This window comes from Corticium candelabrum, chromosome 14 (assembly GCF_963422355.1).
Source record: "Corticium candelabrum chromosome 14, ooCorCand1.1, whole genome shotgun sequence".
Taxonomy (NCBI): domain Eukaryota; kingdom Metazoa; phylum Porifera; class Homoscleromorpha; order Homosclerophorida; family Plakinidae; genus Corticium; species Corticium candelabrum.
The window spans coordinates 4945810-4965042 of record NC_085098.1 but is presented as its reverse complement, the minus strand read 5'-3'; the positions used below and the strand labels follow the sequence as shown (position 1 = coordinate 4965042).

At 42.8% G+C, this 19233-nt stretch overlaps 5 protein-coding genes across 7 annotated transcripts; 3 read left to right on the top strand and 2 right to left on the bottom strand.

The window, feature by feature from the left end:
• Nucleotides 1-216: 216 nt before the first annotated feature.
• LOC134190333 (LON peptidase N-terminal domain and RING finger protein 1-like) lies at nt 217-3954 on the bottom strand. The gene is made up of 13 exons (XM_062658787.1): nt 3943-3954; nt 3650-3743; nt 3503-3590; nt 3299-3413; nt 3199-3234; nt 3011-3135; nt 2470-2652; nt 2311-2407; nt 2159-2249; nt 1595-1668; nt 733-1536; nt 631-663; nt 217-571 (listed from the first exon to the last, which is right to left on the bottom strand). The coding sequence occupies exons 1-11, from the start codon at nt 3952-3954 to the stop codon at nt 1303-1305; spliced, it is 1149 nt and encodes a 382-aa protein (XP_062514771.1). The 3' UTR covers nt 217-571; nt 631-663; nt 733-1302.
• A 163-nt stretch (nt 3955-4117) lies between these two features.
• Nucleotides 4118-9730, top strand: LOC134190146 (uncharacterized). 3 transcript variants are annotated; one of them, XR_009971599.1, is made up of 6 exons: nt 4118-4927; nt 5007-6524; nt 6594-7031; nt 7094-7203; nt 7550-8191; nt 8433-9730. XR_009971599.1 is itself a non-coding variant. In XM_062658574.1 (4 exons), the coding sequence occupies exons 2-3, from the start codon at nt 7155-7157 to the stop codon at nt 8173-8175; spliced, it is 675 nt and encodes a 224-aa protein (XP_062514558.1). In that variant the 5' UTR covers nt 6576-7031; nt 7094-7154; the 3' UTR covers nt 8176-8191; nt 8433-9730. The 3 variants fall into 3 exon arrangements, 1 of the variants encoding a protein (XP_062514558.1); XR_009971598.1 differs by having other exon boundaries at nt 4118-6524; XM_062658574.1 differs by lacking the exons at nt 4118-4927; nt 5007-6524 and having other exon boundaries at nt 6576-7031.
• A 6-nt stretch (nt 9731-9736) lies between these two features.
• Nucleotides 9737-10957, top strand: LOC134190332 (uncharacterized). The gene is made up of 2 exons (XM_062658786.1): nt 9737-9760; nt 9828-10957. The coding sequence occupies exons 1-2, from the start codon at nt 9737-9739 to the stop codon at nt 10338-10340; spliced, it is 537 nt and encodes a 178-aa protein (XP_062514770.1). The 3' UTR covers nt 10341-10957.
• Nucleotides 10958-11919: 962 nt separating this feature from the next.
• Nucleotides 11920-19203, bottom strand: LOC134189761 (LON peptidase N-terminal domain and RING finger protein 1-like). Its single transcript, XM_062658132.1, has 5 exons — nt 18719-19203; nt 15817-15935; nt 15628-15750; nt 12174-12278; nt 11920-12103 (listed from the first exon to the last, which is right to left on the bottom strand). The coding sequence occupies exons 1-5, from the start codon at nt 19185-19187 to the stop codon at nt 12056-12058; spliced, it is 864 nt and encodes a 287-aa protein (XP_062514116.1). The 5' UTR covers nt 19188-19203; the 3' UTR covers nt 11920-12055.
• Nucleotides 12644-14247, top strand: LOC134190072 (uncharacterized). The gene has a single exon (XM_062658489.1). It carries the CDS (start codon nt 13082-13084, stop codon nt 14051-14053), a length of 972 nt encoding a protein of 323 aa, XP_062514473.1. The 5' UTR covers nt 12644-13081; the 3' UTR covers nt 14054-14247.
• Nucleotides 19204-19233: the final 30 nt, after the last annotated feature.

Sequence of the window (19233 nt, the reverse complement as noted above, 5' to 3'; positions counted from 1 at the left end):
CTTGCAATTGTGGTCATGCACTCCATGCAACAACAGTAGCTAGAACAATTGACTGTGTTAGTGATCTGAAATGGGTCTCCTACACATGGCAAATTTCATACATCTAATAATAATAATCAGGGGCGCCGGAGCTGGTCTGGCTGGTCCGGTCATGGCCGGACCAGTTTTCAAAATGTGCTTCCGCCAGAGGTTGTTTGCCGCAAACTTCCGGTCTAATGATATCGCTAATTAAATAATTAATATATTTCTTCTTATCAGCAGCCCAGTTCATGTTAATACTTGTTAAGCTCTAGTTAATGCTTGAAAGGTCTTGTCTTGTCACGTCTTGACTGTGTTGACCAGTCATGACAGATGTCACGACAATTCAAACCTACGAGTTTATCGAATCACGTGAGTAGCCACACCCTTTAGCGCACGTTAGGCCGTACCAGTGTTTGTTTGCTTCTGGCCCCCGGCCCCCGGCCCCCTGTAGTTAGAACACTTGTAATCAAGCAAATGAAATCAGTTCATCACTAGGCTCATTAGTTGGACATATTAGCGTCGAGAAATTTGTAGAGTTGAAAATTTCCTTCTAGAAGAAATTAAAAATACAATATTTAATACAAATCAGATTCTTATTTAGTAACTCACCAGGGTCGACGCCTGTAGAAGACTTCAACGGCTCTGTAGTGCCAGATTACATTAGAACGTCAAATGCAACTCAAGCAGTTTCCTAGTAGCTAAACTAAATACCGTTAGTGAGCTTTCCCTCTATATTTGTCTTCCGTCTTTGCCCAGACTTCCTCGGCTTCGCTGTCGAAATTGTCACGGAATCAGTCAGGCTCAACTGCACACCCGTATGTGCTATGGAAACCCAGAGAACACTGCACACGATATCTCGTAATACCAAGCCACTGAGAGTCCTGCAGCTACGAGTTTGACAAGCTTTACGTGATCACGTAGAATATATCACTCATACCGGTAACAACTTCATAATACAGCAAGCACTGTAGACTAGTGGTAGTGTACCCGGCTTCCCAGACTAGACCGTATTACGCAATCAAAGCATGCACATGACCACGTGTGCATGCATGAAACGCTCATCACAACAATAAACAAGGCTACAACGTCAACGTTAGTAGCTACAATCTGTTTTGTGAACTGATTCACTTTGCCTAGGAACCAATTCCTTAAAAGTGCCTCTAAAGGGGTAATTATATACAAGTACCATTTGCTGTATGGAAAGCTATATAGAGTGTACCCGTCTTAAATATTCTAGACATAGGACTGATATTTGAGTTGACTTCAGTAATGAACAGGCATTCACTGAGGTCTACACAACTGTGCAGTGCGTAATCTTCTCTCTTCATCTATTACTTGTCGTAAAATCCTCAAACGTTCTCCTAAAGATGAACTTCCCAGCACTCGAGATGCATCAAACTGTCCTTGAAACACACCAAAGACCCACCAAACCCAATCAGGACCGTCAATAACTGCGCCAGGGTCTTCTATTGCACTAAATTCTGGTACCATTCCTCGTGAGCGAACAACCCTGTCCTACAGAAACAGCAAGTTGCGGCCGTCTGTTCATTTACAGCAACAGAGAATACCGTACCTTCAAGAGAGCAGGTAATGATGCAAACCATATTTGGGTTGCAGCATACACCTCATTGCAAAGCACTTTCAGCTCTTCAATTAAATCAAAAGTATTATATTCATGCATGACAGACAACACAACAACACCAAAGTGACACGTGATGATAGTATTGGTCTGTCGATTGCACAAATACTATAGTGAGAGCGAGCTATAGTTCAGTAAACAGCATTTAAAATAGCAGACACACAGTACTGCCAAACACCTATAATTGTTTCTAGCAAGAGTATACCTGCAGTCACCAGGTGTGTGTGTGTGTGTGTGTGTGTGTGTGTGTGTGTGTGTGTGTGTGTGTGTGTGTGTGTGTGTGTGTGTGTGTGTGTGTGTGTGTGTGTGTGTGTGTCAGTCTCTTTGTGTGCCTGCCTGCCTGCCTGCCTGTCTGTCTGTCTGTCTGTCTGTCTGTCTGTCTGTCAAAAACATCTATTGGTAAACATCAACGCTATTACAGTCAACGCTATCTGTCTGTCTGTGTGCTAGTCTGTCTGTGTGCTAGTCTGTCTGTTTGTTGTTGTGTAATTCAGGTACCTTCTTTTTCTTGACTATTAGTTACCCTGTTGTCAGAAATATACTGAACAATAGCTCTGTTGTAACCATCTGTTATGCCACGACTAATAACCTGCATGTCAAACACTACATCAGCATCACAATGTTATAGTGCGCACAATCACATGTAATACCCGAAATCTCCTTCCACCGATGGTGTCAATCACAGATCGTCCATCAGACAGAAACTCAATCTTACGAATGTTCAGTACTGTTCCAACATCTGCAAATCTTTACATTACAAGTACATACAAATACACACACTTTGCTTTCTGAAAGATTTATACACTTACGGTTCACCCTCTGCTGGTTCACACATTCCAAACTGTAGACTACCAGATTCAATACAGCGTCGGATCATCAGGCGATAACGAGGCTCAAATATATGTAAAGGGCACCAAACTGTTGGAAATGCAGCGGTACAGACAAATATAGGAAGACTCGCTTCATCAATAACTTCCTGCTCAGCAGCAACCCTATAATCATACAAGTGCTAATACATAATTCATCGTCAGACGATCTATTCATTGTTCGACACAACCCCTATACACATGCAATGTACAGTGGCCCACTGTACTATAATGAGTCCATAAGTTCTATTGCACAATTGAAACGAGCTACAGCTGTATATACTAATATACTCAAACAACACCCCAGCATAATATAGTGCTGCATGGTTGGTCAGCCCCGTTTGAATAAAACAACATGTCAAAATATTTTAGGATGTATGTATACATAGAAAACTTTATCGCTTGTATCAACCCAATGTTAGCTACAGTCTAAACACAATGTGACATTATACTCTTTGCTTAGGCATAAAGACAATCACTTTACCCGGCAACTTGTTGTAGCTCATCAGATGTCTGTTTTCGACGTACTTCATACTTCTCACTAAAATAATGTTGAATGATCAACTTCAGAGCAGTAGTCTCAGGCAACCTCAAAGCATCAGTGCTGGGCTGTATGCAAAAAGATCACAATTACACGGACATGCATAACCTCAATATCATAGAATTGAATACTTGTTCATGAGTCTTCTTAACAACATCAGCCAAATACTATAGACACATAGGCAAATTGAAAACATGCCCAAATGAGCAATCGATGCGCAACAGCACTTACATCTGTCAACGATGTCCTGCAAGCAGGACAAGTAGGGCGATGGTCAAGTGATCGATTGAGACAAGAACAACAAAAGGTGTGACCGCAGGGAGTAGTTGTGGGCTCAAAGATGAGTCTACATCAATATTACAGGAGTAAGTAGAGAACTGATTTAAAGTCTGATGGTTATTCAGAGTGACTGTAGGTCATAAACGACATTCATACTTGCAGCATAATGCACACAAGAAGTCCTCTCGAGATAGTTTGTCTGGTATAGCAAATGCTGTCTTCAATGTTTTTGTTTTTGATAGATCTAAACACCATATTTTGATGTAACCGACAAACTTATGAAGTAAAAGTAACAAGTATGACCTTGTTGACAAAGAGTGGCAATGCCAACGATGCGATCTATAACATCACTGGAAATGGATCTTTCTACTTCCGTGAGAAGAACAGTCTTAAGAATCTAGAATGCAAATTAACCATGTCATAGCCATACGAAATGCTACAGACACCAAACCTTGTCTTATTGTTCATCTGTCTAAGAACCGGGAGGGGGAGGGGAACTGAGGAGATTCAGTCCCCTCGCTCAGTGTAAGAATTTAAATTTTTCTGTGCTAGTGACTTTGCAAATCTGTTTACATTCTGGCAAGCAAGGTAGTTACTCGTGATGACATCCACTGTACCCCCTCCCCCCTCGGCTCATGAACATCTTCCAAGGCCACTGTTGTTGCTGCATGCACGCATACTCACAGATGTACGAAATGGATGCACACGCCTCTGAGCACATGCACAGCAACATGCAATAACAGTGTAGAACCGATACTGCCTGGTATTGTATTGGTGCAGTGCCGACATCAGGGCTTTAGCAGTAGTATCGGTATCAATAAATTTTTTGCTTGGTGATACCTCGCGTATACCGGTCTGGCACCTCAAGGGTTAACAGATAAGGTATCATCGCAACTTGTGCCAGTGGCATTTGACCTTATTTTGAGGTCTCAACAGTAAACAACAGTAAGGTGTCGCATAAAATATGCTCAGGAGGCGTTTCAAGAAGTGGGACAACTAAACAAAAACTTACAATAAGGCTGGACCAATATATTTCTTGTTTCCGGTCGCCCGACCGGGTCAAATTTGAGGAAAACCTAAAAGTTTTTTTTGGATCGTTGATATTAATTTGTTCCAACGGGCATGCGCACTGAAGCCAGACAGAATGGCCTCGTTGTGTGTTGAGTGCTGGCGATCAGCGAAGCATCTTCTTTCACAACGGTTGATCCGCGTGGAATTTGACGCAACACTGGAAGACGTGTTTGATAGCCACGTGAAGCCGAGATTGGCGTCTCACGGAAGCTGCCTTCCTGTGCACGTGAATGCAAAGGCAACTGCGTCTGAAAAGACTGGGGCATGGAAGGACGTGGAAATGACGGAGAACGTGAGCCTACTGATCGACTTCGGATGCCGTTTCATCAAGTTTTCGCTCCAAGATGCCGCTATGAAGAAGTGTCAATTGCAAAGCGGCCGTGTCCTGATGGGGCCTCTGCATTCAAAGTTCTAATGACCTCCGCAACCGCTAGGGACAGGCTACCGGAAGAGAAAAACGGTAGATCAGCGAAGTCTGCCTTGTATCAGGATGTAGTCAAACACCTGAAAGTAGGATGATTGTCATTTTCCCGTATGTGTATGGGTCTTGTACATGTATAGTTGTAGACTGTTTTCTGTTGTTTTCTAGGACTGTGGTCTTGGTTTCACTCCAGACGTTGCTGAAAACGAAGGACGGTATGTGGTTAGAACCATTAGGTCAGCACTATGGTATGTGCACCTAGCCTCGACACTAGGCCTCCCTTTGCTTTCGGTGGTCCGACCGAGCGAGGATAGCAACGGGACTGTATCATGTGATGTTCTCTCCGAAAAGCAAAGGGAGGCCTAGTAACTCATTATGTCACGTGACAAGCTAGCTTGTCACCTGATCTATTTTGCAAATGATGATTGGTTGACTCTAAATCACATTTGAGTTACTTCCTGATTATTTCCTTTGATATGCAAAGCTCTTTAAGCATTTAGGTAATTAAGAAAACAAATGTCTAGATGTCAAAGGTGTCAACAAAGGTGCTATTATCACACAATCGCCTACTAGTAGCGCTGCAGGTGTCGTTTGGCCTCTCATGCGCTATCATCTCTGTTCCGTCAAGATCATTCTTGTTTGTTTCTTCGATCCCAATGGAGCCAAAGTATCTCAGTGCCTGTATTCTTCTACAGAAAGATCACCGAGAGAGGAGAGCACAGTGGTAAGACAGGCTCGCGTACAACAGCTTCTTGTGCACTACGTCTAGTGACCAACGAATCATTTGGATGCGTGTGTTCGTCTACATAGATTGCAAACAGTGTTTCAGTATTCTCCCGACATCGCTGCGAGTGAAGGTATCTCTGTCAATCGCATGCAGCAGTTGTTTCTGGAGGAATTCCAAGCAGACATCAGTCACGTAGAAATTTCATGCATTGTGGCAGTGGCTTTCCCGGCAGTGGGACGAAAGTTTAATTATAAGACTAAAGCGTATGTGTACAGTGGTTTAGTACCTATTGCGTCGTCTTCTTCTACTCAACCACAGCAGACGGAGCAATTGCACTCTGCCTGCGCGTCTTTACACCCTCTTGTTCCACTGCCTTCGATGACAGACGATCAACTAAGCAGGAGTGCGCCAGCAATGCAGTGGAACCCATCAGCAGGAACTGGCCTCCAGTCACTGGACTTAATCATCGACTGGAGTCAGGTAGAAGAGGTATTGGTGGCCGAATTGGAAGCTCTAGATCATAGCGAATGTCAGTCTCTTTTGCATGGTCCTCTGTCCCAGTCAGACTTGTCGACGTTTTCTGTGCGTGAGATTCACAGCACATTTGAGCACTGTAGTCCATGCTTATGGAAGCTTTTAGGGAGATTATCCACACCACATGCGTCGGCTGAAACCAGCATAAGTGCAACTATAGCAACTTCTGCTATTGAAATCCAGACAACCTAGGAGTAGTGGGCTACAGCTGCTGACAACATTCCTACTTATAGCAAAAGGCACCCAAAAACAGGTCATTACCACGCTAAACCACCTTGGCGTGTGCCTTTCCTACCAGCATGGTTGGCAGCAGTTGAAGCAGATTGCTGAAGACGAGGGACAAGTGCAGCGATTAGTGCAACAACCCATTCTTTGGGTTTATGATAATTTGAACATTCCTGCAGGGCTTCGTCATGAGAGAAGTGGTGAGTGAAATGCATCCATGCACGGCTCGTAGAATAGAATTCAAAGAATCTCCGTGTTCAACTTTATAGGGTTGAAAGCCAACATGTGGAACATGACTACCCGTCTACTTGTTATATTGAGATGCCTCGGTGAAGTATGGGATAACAAGCCACAGATTAATTAATTCTCTGATTTAATTATTGATTGATTTATTAATTTTCTATGTACACTTGTGTTGACTGTAGATGAGAAGAGCTGACTTGAACCCTGCTGACATACTGCCCAGTGATGGTGATGGTCAGCAGCTATGGGACAGTGCTGTGAAATTCATGGAGAATTTCATGGTTGGAAATTTTCAGTGTCTTCATCACTTGAAATCATCAGGCATCTCTCTCCAAAAGTCAATAACAAAGTCAGAGGTCATTGCCTTGGACATTCTTGACATTGATGAATCATCAACCGACAACAACATTGCAATCTTGGAAAGGTTTTGCAGAGATGTTCACAAATCTCAACCTTCACTACAGGTATAGCTATACGATGTGGTTAACACATCAATAAACTATTCTGTAAGATTGGATGTATGTAGGCAGTAGTTGGAGACCAGAAAACCTGTAGTAATATCAGAGGAGCCAAGAACCTGAGAACCTATGAAAAGGAATTTTATGCATCAACTGCAGTGGGCTTGTGATTCTCCAGGTATGGAACTTCATTTGTTTGATATGATGCCATATTAGATTAATGCTTTCTCACTTTATATATAAAGTCATTTATTAGTAATTAAATTAATAAATTAAATTAAATTAACTGTTGTTCCAGTCAAGTGTCCTTTTAGCTTACTGCTGTTTGTCTTCAGTTTTTACCTGCTTGTATCCCCTGAGTAATGAATGATTAATGTCTCTATTTTCTCCCTTTGTGCACCATGCATTGTTGTTTCTCTACTTAATATTATATATATAGTTATGTTTCAATTTAATGAATTTGTTACCTTTCTAACTAAGACATGTTGTTCCATGATTTTTCAGATAATTGTGTTTTTGTGTAGGGGATTTTCATTTTATGTGGGAACGTCTTCGAGTGACATTCTGGTCTCTTTGGGGCTCTGAGAGGTATAAGGGCTCTTTAAGTCATTTGAAAGACATTGGCAATAGGAGGCACGCTGACAGGGGAGTGAAGACTTTCAATGTCTGCGATGAACTTCTCAGACATGCCTCTCAAGCTCATTTGCTTGCTGCAGTTACCAGCCATTTGAATGTGGCTACTCCCTCTAACCCTATTGCTTGTGATCATGAGCTAACCAACAGTTGGCGGCTTCGAGATGTTGCTGAACGCATTGCAAGTTCCACAGTTTTACCAAAAGAACCTGACATTCATTTAAAGAATGATGATCAAGTGTGCTTGATGCATCGTAGAGTACTTCACTTAGGATTTCTACATGAACTCTTAAGAGATTCCGTAAGGAAAGAAAATGGACCACTGGTGATCATTCTATGGAGGTTATGGCTACCTATGTTCTTGGGATCTGGTAGAAAGAACTACTCAGTGGAAGCAGCCAACTTGTTGGCTAACCTGAAAGCTGACTGGTCATCTTCCATGGCATTTATTCATACTCACAACAGGTCTGTAAATATGTCTGGGAAAGAAACGGTGGCAAAGCTGTGGATCACTTGATACAGTACTACAATCTGTAAGTGTAAAGTTGACTAGGATTTATGAAATTAATCTGCTTGCTCTACTGTTGTGTTTGTTTTGTGGGGATCGAGAGTCAGTTGGGGAGTTGCATGATGTGCTGTTGGGCTATATATATATATATATATATATATATATATATATATATATATATATATCCAGGGAGTATTGTATTGTATGTTAGTTGTCTAAACATGTATGGTTATTGTGGTTGGTACATATGTTTGTGTGTGATACAGGATCATCAAAAATGCCATGTCTGCTGCATCAAGTTATTCGTTTGACCACGTTAGAGTCATCTCTAGAACTGCTCTCTTTCTTGCACAAGTAGCACACACTGCTGAAGAACAGTTGGGGTCTGTTCGTGAACAAACTTCCCACACTACTCGATCTGCTGACACAGACATTAATTAAAGCAATGTGGGAAGCCATCACCAACAATCAAGTTCATCTTGAAATACCTGGGAGGCTAACCCACACTCTTATGATCGATTCAAGAGAAAAGGGGGTTAGAAAAAATTGAAGCAGGTTGGCTGGTTAACTTCTTAAAACGAACTGATGCTGTGACCAGGGTACAGAGCAGTGAGGAATGTGACTCAGCAGACGAGCCTCAGCTACAGTTCGAGGATTTGGACATATAGTGTTGTTGGTAGATTTACTTTTTGCAGCACAAAAAATTTGGCTGTAAAAGTGGTGTGTGTGTGTGTGTGTGTGTGTGTGTGTGTGTGTGTGTGTGTGTGTGTGTGTGTGTGTGTGTGTGTGTGTGTGTGTGTGTGTGTGTGTGTGTGTGTGTGTGTGTGTGTACATATGCAGGTAACTACATGTATAGATAGTAGATTTGTATTTTTCTCTACTGCACCTTTCTAGACTGTCAGAGATGACCAAGAAACCAAGGGGTATTAGTATATGATTGTAAGTTGAGCATGTGCATTACATTTAGTTCAATGTCGTAAGCGTTCGCTTCTTTTTTGCCCGAGTCTGAGGATGGTGCTGTGATGGTCGCTTTCTGTTCATTTGGTGGGGGCGTGAGTTTACCATGTTGTGGTAACGCTCCGTAATTTTCGCTTTCTTTTCGCTTTCTGGGTTTTGCTACAAAGGCTACCACCCGTTCACAACGTTTTGTAGATACCAACTTTGATATTTGGACGTCTTGAGTACAGCTTGGACTAATCTGGTGTTTCGAGCTTGTTTTTCTCAAGATGGAAGGGTATCTAGCACGACCTCTAACGGTCCATCTGCAAACTGAGGAGGATATCTCAACTCGTGATAATGGCACTCCAGACTGTAGTAGAGGAAGAAAACATCAAATGCGTGACTCAGACTCTCCGCCATGGCGTTTGGCAAATCTCCTTTGGGAATCAAACCGCAAAAAACACTGTTTTGAGAGCTGGCCTTGACATCAAGGAACGACATTATGAATGCGTAGAGCTGTCAGGTTCATGACCACAACATGCACACCCTGCAGGACCACCACCTGCACTGGTGACATGTAAGATGCCATACGAGATGCCAGATGCAACAATTAAAAGTGTATTGTCAAAACATGGCCATGTGTCATGTGTACACCGTAGATGCTACTCTTTCGCCCCCATGATTGAAACAGGAGTTGAGTATTCACTGTTGTTAACCCCAAGGGAACCTTTCCTATCTCATTGCAAGTTGGCCATTACCTAATCAGATTTTATGACAGATATGCAGGTGAACCAACACGGTGTTATCGGTGTTATCGATGTGACGAAGCTGATCACCACGTGAAAGACTGTCCAAAACCATCATCCTTCCGACGCTGTTATCATTGCAATGGTACGGATCATGTGTATAGAAACTGTAAAAACTATAGTACGGCTAGCACAAGAGCTACAGAACACAACAGACCAGAACAGTCTGACACATCTGTGAAAGAGACTACACCACCACCACCACCACCACCACCACCTTGTGGTTATGAGGGTACCTTATCAGATGACAAGGATGACATCCAACTGAGTGAATGGGAGACAAATAAGGCAACAAGCTGGTGTGAAGCAGAATCAAATCAAGGAACGGCAAGTGAAAGTGACATGAAAGAGGGCTCTCAGAGTGATGCAAACGATAAAAGAACACGAAAAAGAGGAAGGAATGAAAAAGAAACACTCACCAACACCTGACACAATACACAGCTAAAACAAAGAAAGAAGAAAAAGAAGAAAGCACAAGAGAAATCAGCTACTGAACACCCGCATGTGGAAAACCAGGACGCATGTGGGACGTTGCCAGCTCCAGTCTAGACTCGACTGGAAATGTTTTGTGCTTTTTTTCTCTTTTCCTCTCTCGCTCTAATGACTCTACAAATTGCTAATCTCAATGCTCAAGGAATGACTAACAGGATGAAACGACAACAAATTGCAGACTGGATGATCAGAAAGAATATCGATATTTTGTGTTTACAAGAAACATATGCAACAGATGAAAATTCAAATTGGCAATTACAGTTTCCTAAACATTCCATTTTTCATGCTTATGGTACAAATCATTCCAAAGAAGTATCATTGTGAAAAATATGCCCCAACTACAATGCAAGAAGGTCCTACAAGACTCCAACGGACGTTATTTATCTATGAAAGTAAACTACCCTTCCCTCACGTTCGACCTGGTCAACCTTTACGCACCGACGTCCTCAGCTGATCGCAAAGATTTCTATCAAATCGTGACTTCACAGCTGCAGAATTCACCAAGACTGGTTGTCTGTGGTGATTTCAATTGCGTCCTTAACCCCAGTATGGACAAACTGTCTCAAGCAAAACTAGGACCCAGGAGCAGCGACACTGCTGCACTTCACACGCTCCTCTCAACCCTCAACTTGACTGATTTATACCGACAATGCCATCCAGATGCTCCCGGTTACACATGGAGTCAATCAAATCCACCAGTAGCCTGCCGACTAGATATGTTCCTAACCTCGTGTGTTGGAAAACAAAGTACATGAGATTTCTGTTCTTCCCACAGCGTTCAGTGACCACTCGTGTGTACTTCTCAAACTTCTAGCTTCGTCAACATGTACTAGAGGACGGGGATATTGGAAACTTACCAAAAGTCTTTTGTCTGAGGCTTGTTACCGACGGAAAGTCACCGCCTTTTGGCTACACTGGCAATATCAGAAACCACGGTTTTTGTCACTCCTCGAATGGTGGGACACGGGAAAGGCCCATATCAAATCTTTGTCAATACGTTATGGAATTCAACGCCAAAGAAAACGAAATAAAACTAGGACTAGACTTGAACAATCACTACAAAAAGCACAGTGCGCAATTCAAAACGGCCAAATCATAGCAGTCTCAAGAGCAGAAATTCTTTCGGAAACGCTTACAAGAATATGAGCAAGAATATATTCAAGGTAAACAAGTTCGCTGCCGAGCACAATGGATAGAGAGTGGAGAAACTTCGGGTAAGTTTTTCACCGCAAAAGAAAACATCAAGGGAACTCGAGACTGTATCACTGAACTAAACTATCAAGGCAAGAGAGCCACAGACACAAATGCCTGTCTTCATCTTACTCAAACATTTTATACCGACCTCTACCGAGAGCAACCAATCGACAACGAAACTAGTGTGCAAGCTCTGTCTCATCTCAACAACAATTAACATGCACAGACAGTTTTTCGTGTGAAGGTCCGTTAACGCTGGAAGAGTGTACAGAGTCTCTCAAAACACTACACGCAGGCAAGTCTCCTGGCATGGATGGTCTTACGACATAATTTTATAGAGCTTTCTGGTCACTGCTTAGAGACGATTTTGTGCAAATGGTTAACGCAGTCGAAGAAAAGACCTCTCTTTCGTATAGCCAGAGAACCGGAATCATCCGTATCATAGATAAGAAAGGAAATCAAAACGATCTCAAAAACTGGCGTCCCATCAGCCTTCTGAATACCGACTACAAAATAATCACAAAAGCTCTAACAAATCGTCTAAAGAAAGTAATCGGATCAATCATCCACCCAGACCAGAGTTGCAGTCTTCCCCATCGAGCCATACAAGACAATTGTGCAACAATCCGAGACGTACTTCACTGGTGCTCTGGTACAGAGAAAGATTTGGCTGTCATCTCTCTAGATCAAACAAAAGCTTTCAACAAGGTTAACTGGACACATCTGTCTAGAGTACTCGGTGTTTTTAGGTTTGGTCCCTCTTTCCAAAAATGGGTAAAAATAGCGTATTCTAACATCGGCAGTCACGTCATAGTCAATGCATATCTGTCATCAAGAATAGACATACACCGCGGCGTCAGACAAGGATGTCCACTGTCACCTCTTTTATATGTTCTCAGTTTCGAGCCTTTAGCGTCAGCAATAAGACAAAATCCTATCATACAAGGAGTGCCAACTGTTGACGACCCTCTCAGAGATAGTATTAAAGTATCCAGTTATGCAGATGACATGACTGTTTTCTAACAACAGAGACAAGCTTTCAGGCCTTAAATGACGAACTAACGGTTTATAACTCTGCCAGCAGAGCACACCTCAACCGAGAAAAGTCAGTTGGTTTATGGCTTGGAAAGTGGAAACGTCAAGAAAACCCATTGCAAATAAAATGGGCTACCACAGCGATCCTTGGCCTAACATTCAGTCCTTCGTATTATGAATCTATAAAAGAAAACTGGTCAATGGTCTTAGAGAAACTGAAAAAGGCATTGGACATTTGGAAAAGTCGAGATCTGTCATACCTAGGGCGAGCACACGTCCTGTCAACATACGCTTTAAGCAAAATATACTACACGGCACACACATATACTATGCCTCATCAAACGTTACAGCAATTCCAAGACATTATCTGGGATTTTCTTTGGATTAAAACGCCACCACTAATAAAATGATCGGTGTGTATTTCACGAAGTAGAGATGGAGGACTAGGCATGCCTCATCTCCTTTCTAGACTAATGGCAATACGCCTCCAAGCGATCCGACGCTTGTTTGATAAAAAGAATCAAGCAGCTTGGAAAGACCTCGCTCGACAGCAACTATCTCATCTCAGTGGACAATACAACATGGGCCATGCAGTATTTGCCGCCTCAGGCTGGATGCCCGACCATCACAACTACACCAAGCTTTCATCCTTTTATCGCCAACTTTACATGTCCTGGAGAAAACTTGACGGAGGACGAGATCTTGCCCCTCCCAAGTATTATGAAGATGCTGCCGAAGAACCTCTGTGGGGAAACCAACTTATAAAAGACCAGTCCAATCGCCCCATACTTCAGCCTTCACTAGCTAGATGTCGCTTCTTCAACGTTAAAGATATATGGACCAAACAACTTCCAGATGCCAGAACGGTCGCGGCAAAATTTCACCCTCAAGTTTTACATGCCATTCCGCAATCTTGGACTAGCCTCCCCCATCAAGAGCCCTCTTCCGAACATAGAATGCCACATTGGCAGGCACGTCTCTGTTTCTTCAGCACAGCCGATAAACCACTGCTACTGTCAGATGCGAATACACGTTTACTGTACCGATGTCTCTTATCTAAACACATAGACCGTCCACCGTGCCAGGAAAAATGGGAGGCCTCATACAAACCAATTACGGACAAACAATGGCTCTCACTATGGAATTTTCCTCAAAACATGACGCCTTTACAATGGGACATAGCATGTAAATTTCTGCACCCGGTTCTGCCAACTAACTCAGTCCTCTATATGGCTAAGCTTGCCACAACACGTCAGTGTCCAGCGTGCCACCAGCCAGACGACCCCATTGAACATGTATTCAATACTTGCCCAATATGGAAAGGACTCTTACGGCAAGTTTGTCTCTTATTGAGTAGGGTATCCTTAAATCCACCTACGGCCCTCCACCCATTGGAGCTGATGAATGAAACTGGAACCTAAGAACTTTCTTCGTCATTCTCATGACCACCTATTGGACAAAAAGAAAAACTCTTCCTCCCGTTGGAATTATGAACAGTTTTAAGTGGCATCTACGTCGACACATACGAACTGTTTGTGCAAGAAAGTCGGACATATCTTTTTGGAAGCGTTTGGGACCTTTTGTAAACCTAGCTTTAGTGTAAAGAATTAGATTGATTTAGAAGTTGTACCAACTTTTAATAATAACAAAATATATATATATATATATATATATATATATATATATATATATATATATAGTTGTATGTACAAGCGGACGAGCGCTTGCAGAGTCATGCAACAACCTGATCATTCATCAGTGCATTGAGCGGACTAATGACAAGGCAGCACTTGTTTGTCATGGCTATGGTTGGAAGCTGGTAGCATAGAGATTTGCCAGCACTGGTAGTCAGCAGAGTTTTTGGTGTCGTTTCGCTAGACAGTGAGCAACATCGTGAGTGCTTGCATGCATAGCTAGCTATCTACTGACTGCTGTTTTGCTTTTGTGTAGCCTAGCGGATTTGCCACCTGCCAGTGTACGCGTGACAGCTACTAGAAGTCTCTGCTGTAAATGAAAACACACATGATCTCCTTTAAAGTCCCATTAGCAATATGAAACGAACCGACAAAGGGTGGGTCTTACTAATTACATAATTAGTTAAGTTGTCACGTGACATAATGAGTTACTAGGCCTCCCTTTGCTTTTCGGAGAGAACATCACGTGACACAGTCCCGTTGCTATCCTCGTGCGGTCGGACCACCGAAAGCAAAGGGAGGCCTAGTGTCGAGGCTAATGTGCACCCACATTTCAAGACAATTGAGGATGCTAGCTAACATAAATTAGTGCCCCCACTTCCTGATCGGTGGCCCAGTGTCTTTGGGTCGCAGCTGTATAATGATTGGAAGGTGAATAAAGAGAAACGCCCACGTATTGACGTATAAACTGGCATAGTAAGTCTGTGAAATCGTGAAAGCAAGACCGAAATAATGAGCCCAAAAAATATTTTCCCAGCTGACCAGGTCTCTTTTTTCGTCTTGGTGACCGGAAACAAGAAATATATTTGTTTCGGCCTAACCCAAATATTACAAAAAACCTGCAGAGAAAGCACCCTGATAAGCTTAGACTGCTAGAAAATTCAGAAAAAGAGTGAAGAACAAGCGGCAGTTAATGATCAAGAAGCGCTGCAGAAGGGGCAGCAGTATGCGACTTCAATCTCAGTAACTTCATCATCATATCAGAGAGATGGTTGACATAGACAAGTAAAGTATACTAATGTTGAAGTGAAGACAAAGCTTTGTTGCGAGTCGTTGCTCTTTTTGATTTAACAGTTAATACCATAACAAGAAATTGAAATGTCAGTATTGGTATTGGTATCTGCTATCAGACAATACTTGGAAAACAAGGTATCAGTATCGATAGCATGGCCAAACTCAGTATCAACGGTATTTTATTCAATATGCATGCAGGAATGCACATTCGGAAAGGGTACGGTACACACACACACACACACACACACACACACACACACACACACACACAGACACACACACCTGACCTTTTGTAATCGTTTTTGCACAGCAACATTGTCCTGTTCCAAAACCAAACACGCCAAATATGAAGCTGACGCTTCATCCAACAGTCCCATGCCATCCAAAGCTTGACCTTTTATATAGTGGCTCTATAATGCATAAATGTAACCAAACCTATGACAGTACATACATCACAACAGTGTCTCTGACCACACCTTGCTGTATCTAGGGTTTATGCTTATAGCCTTGTCAGCATCAGCTAGTGCTTCAGCAAAACACCGTAAACTAGCAAACGCTTGAGATCTGTTTAAAAGTAGGACGAGATCATCTCCAACTAGAAACATATGTATTCAACAAATTAAGTCACTATTAGCATAAGTATCAAATAATTTAGAACATCTAATGTGATATGTGATGCAATATGCCTTTCAATGCAATAAGTCTGAATCTGTTATCTGTATGTCAAGTATTAAATTAAGTATGTGTGTAAATTAATGATAAATCAATTAAGACATATGTAGTAGCTAGAGTGCCACGTAATCTAGATAGGTTGGACCCAAGGGTGTCAACATGGATAAGTGAGTTGGCTGCATGGATAAGTAACATCAGGGTGTCGAAAGAGCATCGGCCCACGGCCATGACTGTACCATTTCTAACAAGAGACTTAACTTTGCCAGTCACCCATTACCTATACTTCCGGTTGAGGAGTAGGTGATTAAATAGTAGCCTTGTCTCAAGACTCTCTCACGATAGTCTGGTATCATCCCCCTTCTACTTCCTGGTACCCAAACGTCATCAAGTGTCACCCCAACGTCATCAAGTGTCACCCCAACGTCATCAAGTGTCACCCCCAACGTCATCAGTGTCACCCCAACGTCATCAGTGTCACCCCAACGTCATCAAGTGTCCCAAAACTTCAAAATCAAACTAGCGTTAGAACTATAATCCAATAAATGTACCACACGGGATGCTATGACCATTGTTTGGTGTTTGCAGGACTTGCAGACAACTGAAGCAAATTTAAAAGGTAAGTCTATATGGAGTGTTGTGTAGGCTTGCAGTCTGAGATCTACAATTGGCGGAGAGATGACCTTTTACGTAGTTCACACGCGCATCTCCTACATGCGGGCATTAGCATTCGCACGAAACACTAGTCTAGGTATATCAAAAGCGCTCAATGACAAGGGAAGGGGTTGATCTTGACATGAAACTGCGGTCTACCCTTCGAGAAGACTTCAAGTATGAAAACAAATACAACTTTTCCCGAAAGAATAGCCCTGGAAGCTTCAAGTTTACCCTCCGGACCATAGTTTCATGTCAATATCAACCCCTTCCCTGGTCACTGCACGCTTTTTGCTATAGAAGTGTCTGTGCGCAAACGCTAATGCCGCGTGTGAACTATGTAGAAGGTCATCATTCCGCCAATTATAGATCTCAGACTACAAGCCTATACCACACCCGTCACCAAGGTGAATTTCTTTTGCCTAATCCAGGTAATCGATCTAATCCGCATACCGGCTGGATTAGATAAAAGAAATGCACCCCAACACTCCATAACTTACCTTTCCAACATGCTTCAGTTGTCTGCAAGTCCTGGATAATGCCACAACCACCAAAAATGGTCATAGCATCCCGCGTGGTACGTTCATTGGATTAGTTCTAACGCTAAATTGATTTTGAAGTTACGGGACACTTGATGACATTGGGGGTGACACTTGATGACATTGGGGGGTACCACTTAGTGGTCCACTTATGAGCAGTTAGTAGAGATGGCAGGAAGTAAGTGGGATAATACCAGACTCTCTCGTGCTTGGAATTGTCATAGGGGCACCAGACAAGACTAGTGCGAGAGAATCTGGGAACGAGGCTAATTAAATAGCTAATATATGTTTACCGCATGTGTTTTGTAGCAAACATTCGAGGTCATCAAGTTGCTCAATATTCAGATGTGCAGAGTGGATACGCTTTAGTGAGGAGCAACTACGGTTATTTGGCAAGTTTTCACTGTTTCAGTTGTTAAAAAATGAAATCCGGTTAGAGTGCAATAGGCTTAGTATTACCACGCCTACTTAACGAGCACTAAGCCGGACCACTCCACTCCCATCACGTGCACAAAGCAGAAAGCAGTCTGGAATACCGAGGCTACTTCCGACACCCCTCGGCATGAAATAGGCTATCACTTATCCTTAGACAGTTATTCGTCTATATTTCCAGTCTGATGCTATACCTGAATTACAAATTACAATGTATTAGAATTGGCCAACAGAACCATGCAAGTACACTTACATTTCACATATATCGGCAATTAAGTCCTGATATGTGTAAGGTCATGCACTTAAACTTAATTATAACATTCTCATCCCCGGTCACACTGACTTTTGGAGCTAGCAGCAACACAATTTATTACTTGCATTTGTCTAGAGCTCGTTGCACGTAGAAGGTCTGGAATTATTAGCAATGCAATATAAGCAAAGACAGTATATCCCTCAAAAACATTTGGACTGTCAGAACTGCTTTTGGTGTGTTAATTAAAGGTTAGGGTTGTAATAGAATCAAAGTTATAACTGCGGTTAGCTTGACATGTAGAAGCCAATATGCCTCAGTACAGCTAGTCTACATACTTTGCTGTGCATGCAGCGCATGCCTGCAAGCTAGACTAGCTGCTCGACACTACAGTTATAGTAATAAATAAGTTTATATGGCCTAACCTAGAATTTCTATGCACCTACATAAACCTAAAGTGCATACGTACATGCAGCTAGACGGTAACTCCAACTAGATGGATAGCCTACTTCTGCACCTACAAGCATATATAACCAACATGCATAATTCCCAAGCAAGGAAACCTCCAGATTCAATATCTAGCACTTGTGGCACTCTAGTCACCTCAACTCAGTCGTTCAGTAGCGGACGGCAGACAATCGGCAATCCAATTTGTGCAATCTAAGGCAACCAGATGTGATATCATAAAGTATTGCAAGCCAGCAATGCTTTACAACTCACACACAGTACGATCCCAGATCGTTAGGACGTCTTCAGCGCGAACACGACACACAATTCGCACTACAACTACTAAGCCACGCCTACTCATCCACATACACACGTACTGTACCGTACCGATTCGTAACGCTGTCGTATACAGGTCAATGGCCTTCGTGCAATCTCCGACGTTGAGAGCTTCTTCACCCTCCACGCGCAATCGAACCGCGTCGATGTGAGCTTCAAAATGCTTCTTGACGACGTTTGAGAGCATGACACATGGAGCTGGTAGTGCTACAGCCGTAGAGCTCTCTCCTGTCTCTCGCATACCTGCCGGTACTCTGCCGTCAGCTGTCTGATTCATACTGCACAGTTTGCATATAGAGCTGCCGTCCGTGAACGTAACAGGCTCAACGAGAATCCCTCCGCACGAGCAGGCGAATACATTCAAATTCTCGTCGACTTCAGGGTCGAAATGCGGACGGCGCTTCGAGAGTGCATCGGCCAGACTGGCAACAGCCGCGTTAACAAATTCGTCGATACTGGAGAACGAATTGGCGTCGGTTTGTAGCAGGAGACGGAGAGATTCCGTTGGTAGCAGGGTCATTTGCTCGTTCGTGACTTTTACCCACCTCTGGTCCTGGCAGGAAACT